Below are 21,507 nucleotides of genomic sequence, written 5' to 3'. Positions count from 1 at the left end.
TGGACTGAGGGTCTGCTGCACCGAAGATCGAGGCCTAAAACCGCCACGGGTTGCGGGGCGGCTGGTTGGCTCCGCAATGATGTGTTCTAGCTGCTCCTGAGGAAGGAATTCAGCGGGAAGAAGCAAAGGCACGCAATGATGTCGGCAGGTGTCTGCTCGATGCTTCACAAAAACGGTACCCGTTCCGCACAAGACGAATCCTATGACGGCTAAAAGCAATTGCCCGATTCGTTGTACCACCTTCTGGAAGGTTGTCTGATACACTCCAGCTCTGTCAGGGAGACATTATGTTGACCTGGCTTTGAAGTTATCTCACGCTACCTTGATCCCAGGCTGTCCAGATCCGCAAGACGTGATGTTTTATACCCTAATATTGTAAAATTCCATGCTTCCAAGCTTCACGTTTTGAGAGCTGTTCGAAACGTAACATCACAACACGAATCTTCGTCGTCACCGAGCAACGTTCAATGATATATACAAATCAAGGAATAATGGAGTATGCATGTGACTATTCTTTCCTTACAGCATGTAGCTGAGGACGAAAGGATTAAGACTTATCGTACAGAGAGGGTCGGGAGTAGGAGAATGCTTGTGGTTCAACTATTTCGCGTTCAACTATTTTGCAGTTGAAACGTTGGGTGTATTCCCTCGGTCTCGGCCATCCTCAGCAACCTCATAAAACCAACATGGTCTCGATAGATAACTTTACTTCAGTGGCACCAAGAGTCTGGATCCAAAGATTAGGTATCACGACAGCATTGCAGATACGCGAAGACCTACAGGATTGTGACTCGTGACAGGTTCTTGACAACCGTCTACAACGTACTGCGAAGATTGTGACAGGCAAGTTTGGTCGATAATAGTAGATCTTCGATAACTGGGTGCTCTGTTCAGCCTGAGATTCCTCACGAGCAGAGGTCGTGGTCTGACCCGTAAGTCTGTTTTGTGCCTGACGATCGTGGCGTGTCAGTGCGTGAAAGCCCGTCACCCCGCAAGACCCTGGTTCCTAGCCACATACCGGTAGGGCTACTTCCCGCTACGTAACTTCTGCATGCATTACTTCCAGCAACCGTCGCACTCTGCTGTAGCACTGAACAGCACGACCACTGTAGCTGTATCCATTTATCCGTCCCACACATACTGCCACCGAACTTACGATGGCTGAGCCGAATGCTGCCCCGCACAACGAGCTCAACCCCGCCACGACAGGCAGCACCGCGACACACGACGGAGACAAGGACGAGCACAACAGACCACGAGACAGCAAGGGCTGGGATGGCAAACTGAGGGTGGAAAAGAATGTTGTGGTCAAGTACCCGACAGAGCCAAACGCAGCACCGCAGAGCGATGCAGAAGAGTCGGAAGATGAAGGGCCGCCACCAGACGAGATTCAGGCAGACGAGGACCTCCTTGATGGTGTATCTGACAACGAAGATGAGATTGAGCTAGTGCACTGCAAGATCGGAGACATGTCGAAACTGAGACTAGAGCGGTTCAAGCAGATGAAGGTACTGAACCCTGACACGGTCAGCCCACTCTTGCTAATAGTTGCAGCGTCTTTGCTTGCGGCAAAACCGCATACAAATAATCTACATTCCGACCGACGCTTCCGCAACCTTAACTGAGATCGACTTGTACGACAATCTCATTTCACACGTCAAAGGCTTCGACGCATTCACCGAACTCACTTCGCTCGATCTCTCCTTCAACAAGATCAAACACATCAAGCGCCTAAACCACCTGAACAAGCTGAAAGACCTATACTTTGTGCAGAATAAGATCAGTACTATCGAGAACCTGGATGGGTTGACCAATCTGCGGCAAATCGAGCTTGGGGCAAACAGAGTACGCGAGATCCAGAACCTGGAGACACTCACAGGTCTGGAGGAGCTGTGGTTGGGTAAGAACAAGATCACAGAGATCAAGGGACTCGATACCCTCACAAATCTCAAGATCCTATCCATCCAATCGAACCGTCTACGATCCATATCCGGGCTCGACAAACTCGTCAATCTCGAAGAACTACACATTTCGCACAATATGCTTACCTCGTTGGAAGGTTTGGAGCACAATACCAATCTACAGGTCATCGACATCAGCTCGAATCCTATCGAGCACCTCTCGGGTCTAGAGAACCTTACCCATCTGACAGAGTTCTGGGCATCCTACTGCAGAATCAGCAGCTTTGCCGAAGTTGAGAAGGAGCTCAAAGACAAGGAAGAGCTAGAGACAGTGTACTTTGAAGGTAACCCTCTACAGCTCGCACAGCCAGCACTGTATCGTAACAAAGTGCGTCTGGCACTCCCAAACATCAAGCAGATTGATGCTAGTAAGTAGTATCCCCTTTCGAGTGTCGGGAGAAAGAATGCGCTAATTCTCTCCAGCCTACGTGAAGCAGGTGTAGTATACCGGGTGCCGATGGAGGGGTTCCTTCCGGCGTTCAGGACGGAAACACGGGTATGATGGGATACACCTCGAATTTTCTGACGATTCTGTATTTGCATGGCGCAGGAATCAGCATATGCATATGCATGGCCAGGCGTTGGAATGGCCCATATTACTAGCATATAGACTACCAGAACGAAGACTTGCAATCGCGTTGTCTCTGATTTGATTTACATCTCCAAGGTACCAGCACTCTGCCTATCTTTGAGCTGCAATATTCCCCCAACCCCGCGTGAAGAGAGCGAGCATCGAGCTTATCGCAGCAACCATCTGTGACGTGTTGCGCGTTGATGGGGTCCCGTCGCGCGAGGCGCTAAAGCAACAGGGGTCCTTTGTTTACTATTTTGCCCTCTTCGCTGAGGGCACAAGCGGGCAACACCAACAGCATCTCCATCCACGTTTTTGTGTTTTTGGCCGTAACGTGGCATGCACAGGTGGCATTGTTCACTCTTTACCTACTGGCTGGAGAAGATACAGAGTCGAGATGGAAAGCCCAGTAAGTTTTGCCAGTTGCGCCACACGCTATGCGCCAGAATAGAGGGACTGACATGGCATCTAGGACCTTAAGAAGACTTCGGCGCTCCCTAAGCCTGCTTCACGCCTCCCTCAGATCTCCTCGCCGCCTCGTGCTCTCGCCGAACTCCAAAATGCCAGCATGAATGCGCGCAGCGGCATTCCCCCGCCAATGGCGAGCACGAAGCACAAGCCATCGAGCTGTAAATCGTTCCTGCCCATCTACTGTGAGCCGGACAGGCCACTGACACAATCAGTACCCGAACCGGCGACGAAAGTACGACGAACCCTAGCCGACAGGGCCGGCGATCCTGTCACTCGCAGACCCACCGCGCCACAGAGTTCGCGACCTCTGTCCTCCAGTGTTAAGGGCACTGTTACAAGGAAAGAGCGCGGTTTCTCCGCTTCGACATCCACGTCTCGCGCTGGGTCACGACCTGCCTCACGAACCGCGACCGCGCCCTCCTTCAGCGCCAGTGTTGGGCCCGGCGCAAAGACAGCAAGGCCTCGATCGGCTTACGGACAATACGCCGGCACACACGTGCGCAGCAAATCCCATCATTCGACCGCCCGCCCGGCAACATCGATGTATCGCCGGGACGAGGAGGAAGATGATGAGGAAGAAAGAGGTGTGCAGCCATTTCTTATCTCTACAAACCCTGGCGAGAGCTTTAAAGCTCCCAGAAAGATGCGTCGAACCCATCAAAGCCGCCCACACTCCGTCAGCATACCAGCACAGCAAGCTCCTTATCTAGCACATGCACGATCGATTTCGTCCCCTTCATTTCGCCCGATCACGCCAGTACAGGAGGAACCTGCCGATACCGACTGTGAGGAGATCTGTAAGAGTCTGAAGGCTATCAAATTGCGCGCTTCAGATGCAGATGATCACAATGTTGGTCTCGGACCTGGTATGCCCTGTGCTGATGACGAAACGAATCCCTTTCTCAAGCCGTTGCGTCCAACGCGACTTCCCCAAGCAACGCCTACTCGTCAGCCTGCGATTCAGTCCCCCGCTCGACCTCCTTCTTCTACGCCTCGACATGTACGCAAGCGTTTTCTCAATAGATTTACTAACGATCAATGTCCAGACTTCTACGACGATCGAATGGAGGCTATGGAGAAGCAGTTCACTGCTTTCAAGGAGAAGATGGAGACAGACATGCAGAAGGCAACAGATCAGAAGGAGAGCATCCAGCAACTTCAGAGTCGAGGTGCGTGACAGTGGGGAATCCGCGTTTATTGAACGGAGTCGACTAATATCAGTACTGCAGTCACCGAACTCGAAGCCATCCGCGCCCGTCTGGAGAGCGTCAATAAGGATCTCGAGACCGACTTAAAGGATGCAAAAAGCTGCATGAAGACGATGGAGATGGAGATGGAGATGACCAAACGCAATACCGCATTCGAGGCTGACGACACGCGCCGAAAGTACCGCAACGAGATCGAAGATCTAGAGAATAAACACGAGAAGGCGACCCGCCGATGGCAATCCGAGAAGGAAGCAGCGGAGGAGACGGTCCGCAAGAACTTTGAGGCGCAGATCGACAAGCTCCTCAGGGGGCACAAGGAACAACTGGACAAACTGAACGCCAAACTCTCGAAGGAGACCGAGGCAGAGCGCAACCGACAACTGCAGAAGGAACAAGAGGTGGAGGCTGAGTACGCCTCGAAGCTGCGCGCTGCAGGCATCGAATCAGACGCTAAGCAGCGTGAGCTGCAGTTGGTTCAGGGCGACCTGACCAACGTGAAGTCCGAGCTGGATCGGGAACGAGCGCTGAAGACTGCCCTCCAGGGACAGCTGACAGAGTCCACCACCAGAAATCTTACGCTCGAATCTTCGAACACCGCCATGAAAGAGAAGATCAACTTCCTCGAGTCGGACAGCCAGGCGCAATCATCGGCGTACAACGAGCTCCACAGGCGCATGCAGGAAGCAATTGAAGCTGCTGAGCAGGCGCACGAAAAGCTGCGACAAGAAGAGACACTGCGACGAAAACTGTTCAACCAAGTCCAAGAATTAAAGGGTAACATCAGAGTGATGTGCCGTGTACGACCCGCACACGCATCTGAGTCGGACCCAGCCAAGATCTCCTTCCCTGATGTCGACACAGATAGCAAGGAGGTCGCCATACAAGGACCTGAGAAGATCAGTGCCACTGGCAAGGACATCACAGCCGCGTACCAGTACTCCTTCGATCGTGTCTTCGGCCCCAAGTCCCAGAACCTCGAGGTCTTCGACGAGATCAGCCAGCTTGTGCAGAGCGCTCTCGACGGCTACAACGTCTGCATCTTCTGTTACGGCCAGACTGGTTCTGGTAAGACATACACAATGTCGTCACCAGATGGCATGATTCCTCTTGCTAGCCAACAAATCTATGCGGAGGCCAAGCGTCTCGAAGAGAAGGGCTGGCGATACAAGATTGAGGGTTCGTTCATTGAAGTCTACAACGAGACTTACAATGACTTACTCGGCCGTTCTGAGGACCTTGACAAGAAGAAGGTCGAAGTCCGACATGACCCTGTCAAGAAGCAGACCAACCTGGAGAACACGGTCAGCATGGAGCTCGACGGTCCTGATCGAGTAACTGAGCTCCTCAAGACCGCCGACAAGAACCGCACAGTGGCTGCCACAAAAGCGAACATGCGTTCTTCGCGATCCCACTCCGTCTTCATTCTGAAGCTTGTAGGCACAAACGCGATCACGGGTGAGAGGAGTGAGGGCACCCTGAATTTGGTCGATCTTGCTGGATCCGAACGCCTCGAGCACTCGAAGGTCGAGGGCGCTCGCCTGAAGGAGACACAGAACATCAATAAGAGCTTGAGCTGTCTCGGCGATGTCATCAACGCCTTGGGGTCAGCAAAGGAGGGTGCTCACATCCCATACCGCAACTCAAAGGTAGATCTACAACCTCGTTCAAACTCATTTCAAATGGCTAACTGAATAACAGCTGACCTACCTTCTCCAATACTCGCTCGGCGGCAATTCGAAGACCCTCATGTTCGTCATGGTCAGTCCATTGCAAGCTCATTTGCAGGAGACAGTCACCAGTCTCAAATTCGCAACGAAGGTGCACAACACACACATTGGTACTGCAAAGAAGCAGACCAAGACAGCGTAGAGATGATATCATCTAAGACGAAGCCGTGTGATGTAGATGGAGTTCACGTTGGGGTGTCACTTGTGTACGTATTTTTCCTGCAGCGGCTCTTGAAGCGTTCGAGGCCGTGTCGCTATCATATCTGTTGGACTTCTTGCGGCGCTCTCGGGGCTTGGAAGAGCATCTGCAGCCTATGGCTGGCTCACCCCTCATGATTGCGTACTATACTGGCGTTGCGAGTTTGACTATTTGGGTAGCAATGCATCATGATCTGCATGTGAAATATGTGCTCAGCTACCTCCAGAAGTGTGAAGTACGGTGGTGTCACTACCACTGCGTTTGCGAGACCGAACGATGTTCCAACATGCCCAAAACCAACCTCATCCAACATGCTTGCAAGCGACGGCTCCTGGTCTTGACTGCTTCTCCAATCTTTTCCGTATACTACACACCATGTCCACTCGAACTGTGATCTACATTGTGACAGCGACTCCGATACCAGAGTCCCCTTTGACGAGCACGTACCCTCCCTCTGCACTATCCAGCACTACTCCCAGCAATCATTCTCCCACGGCAATACCTAACCCCGTCGGTGGAGGAGACAATCCAATCAACCCCCCATCAGCAGGCCCCGGCTTCCCTTGGCGACCCGCCCCTCACTCCACGACATCTCTATTGTCTCAACTGTCGTATACATCTTCTGATCTCTTTCGAACCTTACCTCCTTGGCCCTTGGTCTCAACCACTCCGCCTCCACCTCCACCTGTAGTAACGGTCATTGTAACAGTCACTACCACTCCTCCAGCCTCAACACGCGCGGCGAGCGACTTCATTGTGCTAATGGAGTATCTAAGTCAAGTGCCGTCGGGCTGGCCGTACACGGAATTCGGTGTGGGGAGAACGAAGGAGGTGGTAACTTGGGGGCTGACAGATGAAGAGGGGAAGACGGTGGCGGAGGTCAGACATCAGGTGCAGTGGTGGCCGAGGCCGCTTTGGACGGGCGTGTTGAGAAGCGAGGGTGAGGATGGATTGCTTGAGGGGTGGAGGCCGACGTTTGTAGTACCGAAAGCTGTGATGGCAAGTACAGCAGCAGCAGATGTGAGGCCAAAGGCGACAGGCACGGCATCTGAGACGAAGAGTTGAGAAAGTTCCGGTAGTGTGAAGTCTTGACTATGGAGAACGTGCGCACTTTTACCTCACTCAGGTCAGCTTCCATCTCTTTGCAAATTCGACACCTTGCGCCAGCGTGCCCACACGGGCGTCTAGTACGTATCCTTCTTTCTCGAACTTCACACATTCCTCGTAGAGATCAGTGAGCGGCACGGTGAAGGTCTCGATAAACTCTCCAGGTTCCAGACTTGGCTGCGGATTCTGGTTCTCGGGTAGAGACATGTCGACCGTGACCTGTATCATCTTGAGATTCGTGTTGCAGAAGCCCGGATCTGAAGGCCGTTAACACGGATTCCAGGAAGGCTGCAGCAGCGATAGCACTCACCATTGAACATCACAGGGCTAACCCCAAAGCTTCCCTCAATAACCTTACCCACGTACCCCGTCTCTTCTTTCAACTCGCGGATTGCACACTCTTCTGCACTCTCACCATCGTCCATCAACCCGGCCGGGATCTCAATCACGACCGCGTCAGCTGGAGCACGCCATTGCTTCTGCAGAACAATGCGAGGTGTTTTGTCTGGCTCGGAGGGATAGTCCAGGACGGCGGCTACGCCGATGGCGTCGATGTCGCAGCCCTTCGGGCGAGTGAGTCGCTCGGCGGACTCCCAGAGGCGTTCTTTGCCTTCCGGGTCTTTGAACGTGATCTTGACAAGGGTAGCCCATTTAGCGTCTTTGTAGTCCTGGAGACGATTAAATTTCCATCGGTGTTATTGTTCTAGGTGACTGACGAGCGGCTCTGTCTTCATGACCTTTGAGGGATTGTCGGAGGCTTTGGTTGAGGAGCCCATATTGTATGTCACAGTGACAGCTCGAGTTTACCAGGATGTTTTATGTCTGCAAAGGCAGTACTTGTGTACTTCAAAATGATGTTGGGTGTGACTGCCTTTTGTAGGTCGATGACGAAAGACATCGCGAGAATACCGCTAAGATTACGGCCTCTCTTTCCTCAGGATAACCCTTTGCTTTACCTTGACGACAACTCACCTGTCACTACCCCGCCTCTACAGTACTCACTCTTGTTCAGTCGGTGCCATTACCAATCCCATTGTGTGTGTTTGGCGACTCGCAGTGTAAATAAGCGCATGCTGCATTCGTACTATCTCGTGACTGCAGAGCCGTTGTCCTCAGCCAGCCCCTCTGAACAAACGTGACGGGAGCGACAAACGGAACGACAACAGCCACAACGCGGGATCTTACATGGTGGCGCGGTCCGCAACAAGGCTGAACGACAGTGTGTTCCGCGGTTGATCTGTCTCCTTTCTCCACTTTTGCTCAAGACACGATGCTCGCGAATCGATAGTTTAGCAGCGTCAAGTATCAGGCCGCCTGTCGGATGAGGAAGCAATACGACCAAAACCGCAAGCGCAATTTCGCAGGCAGAGACCGTCTCGTTTGCATGACGGTGTTGAGATTGGTTCCTCGTTTCGAGGCCCGGCGCCAAAATACGAGCGGCACTGAGCACCCCACGAAGCGCCCATCACCACGCACGCTCACAATGCTTGAGGTGCTTCTCGCGGCCGGGCATGCGCCATCGGGGGCCCTAATCTTACCGCCAGATTCCAGATTCTTTTGAGTTCACCGCCAGATGAGGATCGACGGCGATCTGTGAAAGTGAACACTTGCCAAAAACGACAGTCGCATTCATGGTGGAGAACGTCATCGGCGCACGCGTTCAGCGTCAAATCGAGCAAGCCCATGTTCTGCGGCGTCTTTGCGACGAAGACTGCGTTTACCCGAGTAGTGGCTTGCTCCGGAGTCTGCTCCCCCGCAGGGTGCAGAGTCAGACGGTCTGTCGCTGTTTCAACTTAACGGAACCCTGCCTTTTCAACTCTGGTGCGACGCCAACGCGCTTCCTGCTGCTGTCACAACTCTTTATAGCAAGTGGCATAAAGCAGCACATGGTAGACAGAGATGTCACGGCACGGTGTGTCTTTCTCTGGCCCCTTGTCGTGTCCTGCCTTATTAGCGTGCAAGCGAATGTTCTGGCCTGGCATGTCAGTTCACAGCCGGCATGAATCCGTCAATGTCACGCTGCAGGGAAGACACACCGAAATCACCGGGACTGGTATGCGGACTGACATTGGAAGCTGTGGCGGACTCGTACGGCCCTCGTGCTGAATCCTCTGGCCTCGAAAAAGCGTCCGCACTGACCGTTCTGGTGCTCAACCTATTCGATGTGGATCCGCGGTATCTTCTTTCTCCCTGCCAAGCACGCGAGAGCGGCCTGCCGATTGCCGCCAGTCCTGTTCCTGCGCCATCCCCGCATAGCTTCAGGGGCGTGCCGGGACGAGCAACGAATCGCAGCACTCTCGGCCGCACGACTGAATGTTGCCAGACGCCTGATGTTCTCCACGCAAATGTTGTTGCTGCGAATCGCTGGCTCTCAGCTACTGCGGATTTTCTCCTCAGCAACAGTAGTCAGCATGCTACAGCACCAAACCCTGCTGTACACTGCAAACGAAGCTGTTGTCCTCTGAGTTGCCAAAGGAAAATGTCTTATACACCCATGCTGACGACGTACAGAAACACCGCCGAATTGCAAGGCTGGCCTTGCTTGGACAGGCCAGTGGACCAAGCTTAAAACGCAGCCATGACTAGAAGGGCTAGACTACGCGAATTGGACTTCTCTTTTCGAAGGCATCCACAGCGCAAGACTTTTCGGTTGGCTCCTCGTTTAGTGTTTTAGCCCAGGGATCCTGAGCCAGGTTGTGATTCCGCTTTTAGATCGTTGCGAACGTGCCGACAGGCACCCGTTCGTATGGCGCGAAGGAGGCTGCGCGTCTGCGGTAGCCTACCTTTAACTCTAGGTCCTCGCACTTCTCTTGTGATCTCTTCGGTCTTCAGGTGTTTGCTTCCGCGTCCAAAGTCACTCTTTACCAGTGTGTGCCAATCACACGTCCTTTCTTTTTGATATACTGTGCCTTCCGCTTTTGGATTGTTCGACATACCACCCCAGTACTTACCACCTGGACCACCGTCGCCTCTACAGCTTTGCAATATCGCCTGCTCTACACGTTACTCGCCGGATAAAGAATCTTCTTGCCATTCATATCATCCGGGAAGATTCCAGACTTCTGTCTACAATACGACCACCGCTTTTGAGCGTGCTCTCATACATTCTCTAAGGTACCCCACACAAGTCATAATGTCGAACTGGTTTGGCAACCTTCAATTGGCGTACAAGTACATGTAAGAAGTGCTCTCGAGGCAACTGGAGGGACGGAGGGACTAACATCTACAGTGTCGTCTTCTTGGGTCTGCTCGTCTTGACAATCCTCGCTGGATGCATCAAGGTTTTCTTCGACCGCAGGAAGTGAGTATACCAGATGTAAATTCAGGGATTCCAGCTTACAGTCAATAGGTTGAAGCAGCACATCAAGAATGATGCGGAGTCAGCCGCGGTCAAGGACGACACCGTAGAGCTCACCCAGCGCGAGAAGGATGAGGGCGACCTGTTCGGTATCCGCGCCATCGAGGCCGGTTTCTACGCTGGTGTCGCACAGTCGCGCCCAACTTCAAGAGCAGGATCCATCGTCGGCCACCCCAACATGAGCTCGTCAACACTCGTCGCCAACCCCAACTCGCCTCTGCTGAAGCCGAACTCGCATGGAGGAAGCATGGTTAGCTTGCCGTTGGCTGGGAAGAACAGCAATCGCGACTCGGAAACTCTCCCAGACCGTAGGCCATCCCCTCCTACCATGAAACTGCGACCGAGCGAGGCTGAACTGAACGGAAGGCATAACCCTTACGACCCCGCAGTAGACATGTCTCTGAACGTGCCTCCATCTCCTGGTTTCCGTACTCAACCCACTACGTTCGGCGGGTCCGACAGCGACAGCGACGGCCTTGTGTCTCCTCGATCCATGTCGCCTCGATCGGCCGACTTCAACCTGCAATCATACAAGCCAGCGCCATCAATTCCTATGCCGGATGCCCTCCGCGTCTCGTACCACTTTGGCGAAGATATGCAGAAGTCACAAGCAGCATCCTTTACTGACCCTTCTCCTCGCCCATCTCCTGGTCAGTCACCCACACCGCCATCGCCCGGACACGCACCTACAATGCGCCTCCCTACATTGCCAGCGTCGGCCATGAGAAACACCCCGTCACCACCCGCCATTCGTGTGGAACAGCCGGGTAGGTAGCCATTTCCTGTCGTGTTTTGTATATTTTAGCAAGCAATAGACGGTCTATGGACATACGTTCCTGACAAGCCCCTCAAGATTCTGAGCCCAAAGATGTCCAATCCAAGGCATACGCCCCGAAATCGTCACATCAGCGTGACGGCAGCGATGCCAGCAGCGTATACAGCAACAGCAGGCACAGCACGTACCAGTCCTACCAGAACTTTCAGTCACTCGACCGTTCCAACTCTTCGGCCTCGGTCAAGGCTCCTCGCGCACCCAGTCACCTTCTCGAGCTACCCGAGGGCGGAGTCAAGGAGGCCCGGCTCAGCGAGTTCTACGACGCGTACTACCGCCAAAGCCAGTTTCTGGGTAATGACTCGAAGCCGGTTGTAGTCGAGCGGCAGTCGACCATTATTGAGGCCGACTCGCCTCTTCCGTCGCCGCTGCCAACCAAGACGTTTGGCCAGGCCATGTAAGGTGGTTCGGCTCCTGCAGCATTTTCACTTCTCGCTTCTGGCTTGGCAGCATTGCATGCGACTGGCGTCTTTTTTTCGATTCTCGATAATGACACGGATTATAGATGGGCTTAGCGGGGAAGGATCAGTTCTTGGAATTAGGGGTGGACTTGGGGGGCTCAATGACATGGACGCGCAACGTACCACGACGACGACTGGGCTTTGACTGGCTTGGATCTGGTGTGCGGGCGCCAAACGGGGACTGCGAGTGCTGGGGGTCATGGCGCCCTGGACGCCACGATGGCTTGCATTCGCACACTTTCTTACTGTCGCTACTCTATACACTTTTCGTAATATCCTACTCTCCGTTCGCGCATTGGGTGCGCCTGGGCACGAGCAGGTAGCCAATGAACGATCACTTTTACAGGTAGATGCACTTGCAAGTAAGTGCGAGAAATGCCTGTCCAATAACGATGCACACAAAGTGCAGATTGTGGTTCGATGGACGTCGACTAGTGGTGGTCTTCACATGAGATGAGGTTCACGCCACTGCTGGCTGGTCCCGGGTTATTGCCAGGGGCGCGCAGGCGGTGAGCTCGAGCACCCACTTGCAGCCCGCGATTTCCCTACAAGATGGCGCTGCTTAAGATCGCGTGTTCGCCACCAAGGCTGGGATGACGGGCCCTTTGACACTTTGACAGTTGCTTGACGTCGACAGCAAACTTTGCGTACATGCAACACCCGCTGTAGCTGTATCCTGTCACCACCACCACCGCCGCATTCCGCTTTCGCACCCCTCAACCTCGCTTCTCCGTATCCCTCCCCCGGAATTCCACCAGTCGCCGGGCACCCCATTGTAGCCACAGCTGGGTCTTTCAACAGGCCCACCCCACACCGCCGCCATGTCGATGCTTACCATGTTCTCGGAGAAAATCATGACGCTGCCGCCGGGCGTCAATGGCGCGCCGTCGCGGCGAGCGCGCGGCACCTCGGTCAACGAAACGCCCGCCACGAGCACGTACAGAGACGACCTGCGCGAGGAGCGGCGGCGCGTGCACCACGAGGCCGATGTGGTTATTGTCGGCGCGGGCATTGTCGGATGCGCGGCTGCGGTGGCATTTGGCAAGCAGGGCCGCAGTGTCATTCTGCTGGAGAAGAGTCTGAAGGAGCCGGATCGAATTGTGGGCGAGCTGCTGCAGCCTGGCGGCGTGAATGCGCTGAAGAAGCTGGGCATGGAGGGTATGTCGATGGGAAGAGAGAGCTCCACGGCGCACGTGCTTACTATGCGTGGCAGACTGTCTTGAGGGCATCGATGCGATTCCCTGCTACGGCTACCAGGTCTCGTACCACAACGAGCCCGTACACGTCCCCTACCCCGACAACCTGATCACCGAGAAGCCATCGAAGAGGCCTGAGGGCCGCTCCTTTCACCACGGCAAGTTCATCTCGAAGCTCCGCGCCGCCGCCCAGGCCGCCCCCAATGTCACCGTCGTCGAGAGCACCGTCACCGACATGGTGAAGAACGGATACACGGGCCAGGTCCTGGGCGTCGAGTGCCAGACCAACGGCGAGAAGGACTACTACTTCGGCGCGGTCACGTTGGTCGCCGACGGCTACGCCTCCAAGTTTCGCAAGCACTACCTCCCCAACCAGCCCGAGGTTCGCAGCAAATTCTGGGGCCTCGAGATGATCGACGCCGAGCTGCCCATGCCCTACCACGGCCACGTGATCCTTACCGACGCACCCCCAATCCTCATCTACCAGATCGGCACCCACGAGACCCGCATCCTCGTCGACATCCCTGAGGGCCTGCCCAGCGCCTCCGTCAAAGCCGGCGGCGTCAAGAACCACATGCTCAACGTCGTCGTCCCCAACCTGCCCGAATGCGTCCGCCCGTCCTTCCAGCGCGCCGTCGAAGCAGGCAAACTGCGCTCAATGCCGAACTCGTTCCTGCCGCCCTCGACCCAAAACACGCGCGGCCTGATCATGCTCGGTGACGCAATGAACATGCGCCACCCGCTGACCGGTGGCGGCATGACGGTTGGCTTCAACGACGTCGTAACCCTCTCGTCGCTCCTGTCCCCCCAAAATGTCCCCAACTTCGAGGACACAGACGCCGTCCTCGCACAGATGGGCCGCTTCCACTGGTCCCGCAAGAGCGGCTCGAGCGTCATCAACATCCTCGCCATGGCGCTTTACTCGCTCTTCGCCGCAAACAGCACGCATCTCACCGCGCTCAAGAACGGCTGTTTCCGCTACTTCCAGCTCGGCGGCCGGCACATCAGCGAGCCTGCTGGGCTGCTTAGCGGCCTGATTCGCAACCCCGCTGTCTTGGTGTTTCACTTCTTCAGCGTCGCCTTCTATGCGATCATGTGTCGTGCGCGCCAGGTGCCGCTTTGGAAGGTCCCGTACACGCTGCTCGTGGAGAGCGTGTTGATTATCTGGACCGCTGCGAGCGTTATTGGGCCGTATCTTGTATGGGAGGTTAGGCGGTAGTTGGCGCGCGTAGGGCGTCGGCTTCGAGGCCAGCTTGAGAGAGTGCGTTGTGGCTGTACATATGCGGACGATGATACGATGGCATGTATATACTTGCTTGTTGCTTGCGATTGGCCTCCAGGCCGCCCTAGATCTGGGCATTGGGTTGGCGTTTGGCGTGGTTTGACGGAATTATATCACATGTAGTATGTCCTAATGCTTTAATTAATGTATCCCCTCTATCAACCTAGGGAGTCTTTGTGGAAAAATTCCGGAGCCATGTTTGGAAACAAAAGCACGACATCACGGTAGCGCACTGGTGGGGTGCTGGGAGCGTTTTTGGGCTGAGGGTTTGGTGAGTGGAGCCTGTTGGATTTGGTTTAAAATGGATTTCGAGTTTTTTATACATGCAGTCTTGGAGGTTTTCATGATCGTTGGATAGAGCGCTAAAACTAGAGTCATCGACCACATCAGACTGCAAAGACAGCTACGGTTCACGAGTTGTGCCTCGGACACTGCAGTCTGGAAGTATTCGGCGTATTGACACTGCGGAAGTAGCGAAGTTGGTGGGTGCAACTGACTCCTGTTTTCCCTGCTACTTGTATCGTAGTTGCCTCCCGCTTTGGAGTCCTGTTCATGGCCGCCATCGCCTCTTCTTGTTGAAAATGACTGCACTTACTCGAGGCCTCAACAATGCCACTGTGAATATGGGCCTCGGTGGAGATGATTGGTCAGATTACTCGTGCAAGAAAGACGGCGCCGTTCTTTTGCTGATGCCGGTTCGATCACTTCTTTGTACGCGATGGCTTTGTCTTGATGCCGGGATTTATGTCCAGGGCGCTTGGAGGCGGAAATGGGCTCGGTGGAGTGGGATTTGAATGTTGGTTGCATGTGTGAGTGTGAGTTTACTTTGGGATTGAGTGACGGGGGCTGATGATGTGGGGGTTGTGTCACGGGTGGAGAGGGTTCTGATGGAGGATGAAGATATTGTTGAGGACCTCGGATGAAAGCATTGGAGTGGATGAAGGCTTTGAAGACCTTCAAGAACTTCAAGGCGTTCAACAACCGTTGTTAGTCATCGCGGTAGTGATTGTAAATTACAACTGGTGGCCACATATGTAAGGCGTATCGATGCTGACCTCGTAGCTATTTTTCTTTCTGAATGATTCCTATCGATATGCTCTCGTCGTTTTTTTCGAAGTCAAACCTGTGCTTTGTTGTTGGATGCAATTGCAGCTGTAGCTGATGAATCTGACTTGCAGTCGCACTTACCTGCTACTAACGCGCCTTATTTTGCGACCATCTCAATTATCAACGCGCATTCTACTCCCTTTCATGCCATCTCCGTCCTGGGCCAACTTTTTTACAACGACACAACCGCTCGAAAGAAGTCTACGTGACCGTGGCTGTAATAGCTAATCCACTTTGCATCCCAAGCAAAGACGTTGCCATTGTCTGGCTGCCAATGCTGCCTTTGTTTGCGCCTTTTTGTCTTTCTTTGAACCGCCATTGTAGTCAATAGACTTGAATTGCATCTCCCAACGCTTAACAAACTCGACTCCCTCGCTTCTCGATACCACGAAACCTTCAGCTACCCATCATATCGGACTTTTTTCCGACCCAGACGAACTTCGATCGTGGAAGCAATCCGATCTGAACTTCGTATACGAGCTGCAGGGCAACGATCGGAAACGCATGGAAAAGGTTTGGTCGAAGAATCATGACGACTATGACCTGTTTATCGTTGGATCTAGAATGACTGCTCAGGTGGCTGGCGAGCGTAGGTTCAAATGTCAAGTCATAGATATTTGCGTTGTACTGACATCCGTTTGTAGCTCACATAAAAGCAGACGAAGTACTGCGTGCATGGATGGAAGCGGACGATATTACCAGAAGCATCGACATTGATGCAGCGAAAGAGCGACCGGACTATCGGTTAGACCCACGATACGTCGAGGTCACTCGGATCGAGGAGATTTCAATGGATGGGCTGGAGATTTCGGGGCGATCTAAATTGAACCGCTTTCTTGTCGGCGTCGAGATCGTGCATCTAGAGATGATCGGTGAGTCTACCTTTTTAATTTTGGCCTGGAAGCGAGGCATTGGGGCTCATTGGGATGCAGGAGCTTACAGGAATATCGTTCAGATGTCAACTCCAGCTATCCACAACATGATCTCCGGACCAGGGAAACTAAGGCCAAAGCACACGAACTTTCAAGTATTAAACTCGAGCACATCAACACGATTGATATTGGACAGCGCGAGGGCTCATGTTGGGTTTATGAAAGAACGATCTACGTCAACAAACATCAGAAGGTTCCGTTTCGTGGCTTCACCAAGCGACCGGTACACCTTTTCGTGCTCGCAGATGATAATGGACACATTGAGAAGATTGGTTGTCCATAAATGTGAGAGAGACTGAGCTGACACGGGTTGGGCAGCGAATGGCCGTCAAAGCCATTGGAAACAATGATCAAGCCAGGTTAAAGCAGGAGGTCGAACATGAATTAAGACCACACTGGAACATCTCGAAACTAAGATGTCCTCATATCTTGCACGTATACGGCAGGTCTCACCGAAAACGGACGACATTGCCACATCTGGGTTACATTTACATGGAATTTGCCCCATTTGGGGACCTCGGTGACCTTATATCGTGGATTAGCGGCAAACATTGGGTAAGCTAAAAGTGGTTCTTGATAAGATGACAACTAAAGCAGCGTCCAGTCAAGAGCGCCATATGCCAGAGCAATACCTTTGGACAATATTCCGCGCACAGATCGAGGCACTTCACGCTATGCACTACGGCACGGTCATAAAAAACGACACAGATCTCAGCCAGGTATGCATCACAGCACCAGGCTGGAAGGTAGTCATCAACCCAGATATAAAGCTTCCGAACGTCGTCCTTGGAGATGCACAGAGTGATTGCTACGGTGCCGACAAAACGCCGAAACTCATCGACTTTGGTCAAGCGTTCGAAGAAGGGCCGGGCAAATGCGACTCTCTGGACACAAAGCATCCAGTCGGCACAGAGAATTTATGGCCTCCTGTAAACCGCTCTCTATGTGTTCTGCTACTACAGGAACTGACTTGTGGACAGGAAATTGCGTGGCCCCTTATTCGCGGATGGGAAAACAATGCCATCGGGCTCCACTCAGAGATCTACACAGTCGGCCTCAACATGCTCAGTCTGATTCTTGGCGAGTACAAAGAATCAGTACGCCCGGATACCATAGATGCCCGCGACACTGACGAGTACGAAGAGAAGTATTGGTTGCCTAGAGACTTCGACCGCACTTACACTCACTTTTTGATCAAGATTGTCCTGAAGTGCCTCAGAATGATGTGCGAGGAAAGGCCAACGTTGATTGATTTGCTTTACAAGACCAGGAGAGGCCTGGAGCAGTGGGAAAAAGCCCACGGCTCTGCAGACGGCGAAGACGTTCCCGCATTTATGAGGTTTGATGTCTTGAAAGAAGAGGAGTTTCCTATTGGAGCCAAGGATCCTGATAAATGGGACTGGCGAAAGGAAAGGAAGGCTGAGGACCCTGAGCCAGTTCGCCACGAGCTTGTAGATCCTGCTTTGACGGATCTAAGTTCCGGCCCCGCACCATCGAAGAAGGCAAAGAGCGTCTCAAGAAAGAGCTCAAAAACATTAGTTGGATCAAGTCCAGCAAGGGGCGTTCTGGCGAAGCTATTCCAAAAGAAAGGCGAAAAGATGTTTAGAGATGACTGTGATGAAAATGAGGAGGGATTTGAGTTAAGATCGCTAAAAAACAAAAAGGAGCACAAGAAAGGAATTGAATGGAGAGCTGTTGAAGCAGGAAATGGTAGATAAGGACTTGGAGTTTCAGAAACTTGGTGAGGATTCGAGTATTGAGATCGCAATGCCAAAGTCTGACAAATAATGTGCATTGTCAAAAGGGCGGTTGCTGGTACTGTATATTGTATGAAAACGTATCAGACCTGCAAGATGTAACATAAGCTGCACGGTTTAATTGTTTTAATATTTTCTCCTGAAGTAACATGAATCTCTTACCCAATTTCGTGTGCTTCTTGCGCACTTGCTAGGCATGGTTTGCACTGCCTTAAACTAGCCAGATTACTACGTTAGTATGGTGTCAATGCTTCAGGAATTCGACGATATTTCTCAAGGACGGTCATGCTGCGTCAGCATACGCTTAGGAATAATAGTTACAAAGAAACTAATGAACAGTGTCGCAGCACACAATGCTATTGTGAGCAAAACAATAAAGTCACATCATTCTGGTATATGCCATCAGGTCAGTTATTGAAGACATGTACCATCCACGCCTTCGGACCGCTCAGGTAGAAGCACTTCACGAAAGACCGCAGACGAGATTGCCCTCGCGATGGCTAACGAATCTTCCCCATGGTGGATCCATGACTCGGAGCTAAGGGACAGGGTCTACGATATGCCACCCAGAGAGGAAGAATATACTGCCTCTGTTTTCCCTCTTTCGCAGCACGATTGTGCACTGTTCTTGACAGGCTACTAGGTGATCATGGCCGATAATCATAGAGGTACCTGCCCAAGTCAGAATGTACTTTGAATTCCAACGCTGATAAAAGTAGCGCTTACAAGTGACAGCGAGATCTTCAATTCATGGCGGAATTACACCCCATATCGACGTGCAGAGTTCATGACAGCGGCTCGCGGCTTTCCAGACCCCAGGTTACGACCTGAGAACTTTGAACTAACGCCAAAAGAGAAAGAGGCTGTTGATGCTGCTAGCGCAGCTGAAGGGGTTTTGCTAAAGTATTACTTGGCTGGAAGGGAAATAACAAGGGGGAAAGATGGGTTTCGTAAGTCGAGTAGTTGTAAACAATTCTCTGTACTCCACTAACTTTGCCGCAGCCGATAGTCACGACATGCTGAAGTATTGGCGCGAGAACTTTAAGCCTACCATGGCTAGGTCTCGTCACCCAGAAGCCGAAGCTCTCGGCACTTACGTCCAGCACGAGAAATATCACACTCAAAGAAGAGATAGGAAGGCCTTAAGACCATCTCCAAGTCAGTTATATCAAGACCATCGTTTCACGACTACTGCGCGAGAACGACACCAAGCATATCAATGAGACCATGGGGTGAGATGAGCCAGATGGATGGCGGTGGGTACATGAGAGGATGTTGTACAGTCAGCCTCATGTGGCCTTAAGCGAGGCGGACACTCGGAGCACATTCTGCATGTATTCGTCTTGGTAGGCGACGATGACATTATCAAAGAGGTGAGTAGTTGACCACAACAAATGCTCTGGACACTGGGGTAACCACACAACAGCGTATGACAGTCAAAATCATTGGTGATGACGACAAGGCAAGGCTCAAAAACGCAATTGACGCCGAGACCGGACCACACAAGAGGCTGTCGAGACTGAAATGTCCCAACATTGTTCAGTTCTATGGATCGTCATTTCGAGACCGCGGAGTGACGCCGCACTTGGGGTTCATCGACATGGAATACGCACCATTTGGCGACCTACATGGGACGGTGAGAAAGCTTCATAGCGGTCAGAAGTAAGCACTCATCTGCTAGATTCGGAACTTGCTCACTTGCAGACTTCACAGTAAGCAAGTACCCGAGCCATGCCTCTGGGTCATTTGCCGTTCGCTTGCTGAGGCTCTGCACGCAATGCATACCGGCATGGTGATTAACAAGAACACTCCGACTCACTTAATAGTTGCTGTCAAAGACAAGTGGCAACTGGTGATTAACCCGGACATCAAGCTCGCCAACGTTGTCTTCGGCGCCGCTCAAGACAACTACTAACCCGCATACAAAGCAGCAAAAATAATTGACTTCGGCCAAGTGATCCCTGATAATCGCGTCATAGATGGAGCCGTGAAAAGCAAGTATAACTGCGGTACCACCTTCATCTGTCCTCCCGTAAGTCACAACCATCTAATTCTGGCTAAATCTGATGTCGCACAGGAACAAGCTTACCCTACTATACCCGGCTACGAGAAAATCCCTATTGGCGTCCACTCCGAGATCTACAACCTTGGCCTGGTAATGTGCAGCCTCACGCAAGGCCTCGACAAAGAACATCTGACGCTTTATAACCCCCGCTTCCATCTGATTACGATGCGTGTTATAGTGGTAGACTCGAGGGCCTGATTACCGAGTGTCTCCAAGACGATTGGTCCCGACGACCTAGCTTGCTGGTGCTGTTAGCTCAGATCGACGAGGGCTTGAAGAGTTGGGAAAAGGTATATGGAAGCGCTAATAAGAAGCTGGATGACCTGCCTGAGTTCATGAGACTTGGGGCGTGGGATGAAGAGCAGTATCCCATCGGTAGCAAAGCACCGGAGGTGTGGGGTGGGCCGCGGAAGAAAGACGGCGGGGAAGACGTAAAAAATTGAAGAGAAGCCGGAGTCTGCCTCAGAGAGTGCTCAGAGAGGTTGGCGAGCGAAAGTATTGGGTTCAGGAAGAGGAAAGCCGACAACCTTGAGCAGGTCAGAGAGAACGTGGCTGTCTGGTTGGGTACTCTGAACGGAGGAGATGACCCACCGAAAAAGAAGCCGAAAACTAACGAGTCGGAAGCTGTTTCTAGCAAGTCGTCAGAAGAGACAAACTAATCTGTGCACCCACTGAGAGACATGTACATTCTCCACTGTTACAAGGGAGACGACATGTTCAAGTCGGACTCCAGCTCTGATGATGACAAAGAACCTGGGTTTGGATTCGTCTTTCGCGGGCAGAACACGTCCACACCACTCACTGGAAGGGCAAGGGAACGACGGAGAAGGAAGGTCAGAGAATAGAGCCTAAGAGCAAAGGTAAAGGGAGAAAAAAATGTGGGCGGGCAAGAATTGAGAGACGTCAGGACGGTCCCTGAGAGCTCGGACAGGTGGGCTGCCGTGTAAGAATGTTTGCTTGAATATTATGTCGTGTTGTCGTCTATTAGAATAATTCTAGCCAATGAATCAGATACTTCATTGATAGCTGTCGCGTAGGTGTTGTGATGAAAAGTAACAAACAAGAGACGAGGGAAAGACGGGTGAAGCTCGGCGCTGAGAGAGGGGCGTCGGGGCTTCGCGTCCCAACCTCCTTCCTTTCTCAGTTTCGCCCTGCACATCTCTCTCAACATCTTCAGGGCCACAACAATGCTGAAGATAGCCCACCAGGCTGCCGAGGATAGACAGAAGACGCCGTAGTCAAAGTCTACGAGCACCGTGGTGGTTACTAGAGT

The 21,507-nt window shown here is 52.6% G+C and overlaps 8 protein-coding genes across 8 annotated transcripts; 7 read left to right on the top strand and 1 right to left on the bottom strand.

Moving 5' to 3' along the window:
- The first annotated feature begins 1,017 nt into the window (after positions 1–1,017).
- M421DRAFT_421771 (L domain-like protein) lies at positions 1,018–2,600 on the top strand. The gene is made up of 3 exons (XM_033592940.1): positions 1,018–1,508; positions 1,555–2,329; positions 2,385–2,600. Exons 1-3 carry the CDS (start codon positions 1,158–1,160, stop codon positions 2,402–2,404), a joined length of 1,146 nt encoding a protein of 381 aa, XP_033447622.1. The 5' UTR covers positions 1,018–1,157; the 3' UTR covers positions 2,405–2,600.
- A 228-nt stretch (positions 2,601–2,828) lies between these two features.
- On the top strand, positions 2,829–6,341 carry M421DRAFT_421770 (kinesin-domain-containing protein). The gene is made up of 6 exons (XM_033592939.1): positions 2,829–2,941; positions 3,005–3,161; positions 3,216–3,587; positions 4,050–4,172; positions 4,233–5,857; positions 5,910–6,341. The coding sequence occupies exons 1-6, from the start codon at positions 2,930–2,932 to the stop codon at positions 6,078–6,080; spliced, it is 2,460 nt and encodes an 819-aa protein (XP_033447621.1). The 5' UTR covers positions 2,829–2,929; the 3' UTR covers positions 6,081–6,341.
- Positions 6,342–7,077: 736 nt separating this feature from the next.
- M421DRAFT_421769 (ADP-ribose pyrophosphatase) lies at positions 7,078–8,475 on the bottom strand. Its single transcript, XM_033592938.1, has 3 exons — positions 7,961–8,475; positions 7,555–7,912; positions 7,078–7,501 (listed from the first exon to the last, which is right to left on the bottom strand). The coding sequence occupies exons 1-3, from the start codon at positions 8,018–8,020 to the stop codon at positions 7,260–7,262; spliced, it is 660 nt and encodes a 219-aa protein (XP_033447620.1). The 5' UTR covers positions 8,021–8,475; the 3' UTR covers positions 7,078–7,259.
- A 768-nt stretch (positions 8,476–9,243) lies between these two features.
- M421DRAFT_93236 (uncharacterized protein) lies at positions 9,244–9,813 on the top strand (the record flags this gene model as incomplete). Its single annotated transcript, XM_033598098.1, has 1 exon — positions 9,244–9,813. One exon carries the CDS (start codon positions 9,244–9,246, stop codon positions 9,811–9,813), a length of 570 nt encoding a protein of 189 aa, XP_033447619.1.
- Positions 9,814–10,377: 564 nt separating this feature from the next.
- On the top strand, positions 10,378–11,377 carry M421DRAFT_65670 (uncharacterized protein; the record flags this gene model as incomplete). Its single annotated transcript, XM_033596255.1, has 3 exons — positions 10,378–10,421; positions 10,474–10,545; positions 10,594–11,377. The coding sequence occupies 3 exons, from the start codon at positions 10,378–10,380 to the stop codon at positions 11,375–11,377; spliced, it is 900 nt and encodes a 299-aa protein (XP_033447618.1).
- Positions 11,378–12,731: 1,354 nt separating this feature from the next.
- Positions 12,732–14,310, top strand: M421DRAFT_101777 (squalene monooxygenase; the record flags this gene model as incomplete). Its single annotated transcript, XM_033586682.1, has 2 exons — positions 12,732–13,053; positions 13,109–14,310. 2 exons carry the CDS (start codon positions 12,732–12,734, stop codon positions 14,308–14,310), a joined length of 1,524 nt encoding a protein of 507 aa, XP_033447617.1.
- A 2,622-nt stretch (positions 14,311–16,932) lies between these two features.
- M421DRAFT_177857 (uncharacterized protein) lies at positions 16,933–18,221 on the top strand. The gene is made up of 3 exons (XM_033587860.1): positions 16,933–16,967; positions 17,017–17,341; positions 17,393–18,221. Exons 2-3 carry the CDS (start codon positions 17,030–17,032, stop codon positions 18,128–18,130), a joined length of 1,050 nt encoding a protein of 349 aa, XP_033447616.1. The 5' UTR covers positions 16,933–16,967; positions 17,017–17,029; the 3' UTR covers positions 18,131–18,221.
- Positions 18,222–19,472: 1,251 nt separating this feature from the next.
- M421DRAFT_177849 (uncharacterized protein) lies at positions 19,473–19,912 on the top strand. Its single transcript, XM_033587859.1, has 2 exons — positions 19,473–19,542; positions 19,596–19,912. The coding sequence occupies exon 2, from the start codon at positions 19,599–19,601 to the stop codon at positions 19,833–19,835; it is 237 nt and encodes a 78-aa protein (XP_033447615.1). The 5' UTR covers positions 19,473–19,542; positions 19,596–19,598; the 3' UTR covers positions 19,836–19,912.
- The last annotated feature ends 1,595 nt before the right edge of the window (positions 19,913–21,507 follow it).

This window comes from Didymella exigua (genome assembly GCF_010094145.1).
Source record: "Didymella exigua CBS 183.55 unplaced genomic scaffold M421scaffold_17, whole genome shotgun sequence".
NCBI classification, from domain to species: Eukaryota; Fungi; Ascomycota; class Dothideomycetes; order Pleosporales; family Didymellaceae; genus Didymella; species Didymella exigua.
This window is presented reverse-complemented; position numbering and strand designations above follow the sequence as displayed.

Bases quoted from the DNA above. Each gene is read 5' to 3' on its own strand.
- M421DRAFT_177849 (XM_033587859.1), top strand. From the start codon at position 19,599: ATGACAGTCAAAATCATTGGTGATGACGACAAGGCAAGGCTCAAAAAC.
- M421DRAFT_177857 (XM_033587860.1), top strand. From the start codon at position 17,030: ATGCCAGAGCAATACCTTTGGACAATATTCCGCGCACAGATCGAGGCA. The intron at 17,342-17,392 runs GTAAACCGCTCT...ACTTGTGGACAG, and splicing joins CAGAGAATTTATGGCCTCCT to GAAATTGCGTGGCCCCTTAT.
- M421DRAFT_421771 (XM_033592940.1), top strand. From the start codon at position 1,158: ATGGCTGAGCCGAATGCTGCCCCGCACAACGAGCTCAACCCCGCCACG. The intron at 1,509-1,554 runs GTACTGAACCCT...TAATAGTTGCAG, and splicing joins AGCGGTTCAAGCAGATGAAG to CGTCTTTGCTTGCGGCAAAA. The intron at 2,330-2,384 runs GTAAGTAGTATC...AATTCTCTCCAG, and splicing joins CATCAAGCAGATTGATGCTA to CCTACGTGAAGCAGGTGTAG.
- M421DRAFT_421770 (XM_033592939.1), top strand. The intron at 3,588-4,049 runs GTGTGCAGCCAT...ATCAATGTCCAG, and splicing joins AGATGATGAGGAAGAAAGAG to ACTTCTACGACGATCGAATG. The intron at 5,858-5,909 runs GTAGATCTACAA...ACTGAATAACAG, and splicing joins TCCCATACCGCAACTCAAAG to CTGACCTACCTTCTCCAATA.
- M421DRAFT_421769 (XM_033592938.1), bottom strand. From the start codon at position 8,020: ATGGGCTCCTCAACCAAAGCCTCCGACAATCCCTCAAAGGTCATGAAG. The intron at 7,913-7,960 runs GTCAGTCACCTA...AATCGTCTCCAG, and splicing joins TCATGAAGACAGAGCCGCTC to GACTACAAAGACGCTAAATG. The intron at 7,502-7,554 runs GTGAGTGCTATC...AACGGCCTTCAG, and splicing joins TAGCCCTGTGATGTTCAATG to ATCCGGGCTTCTGCAACACG.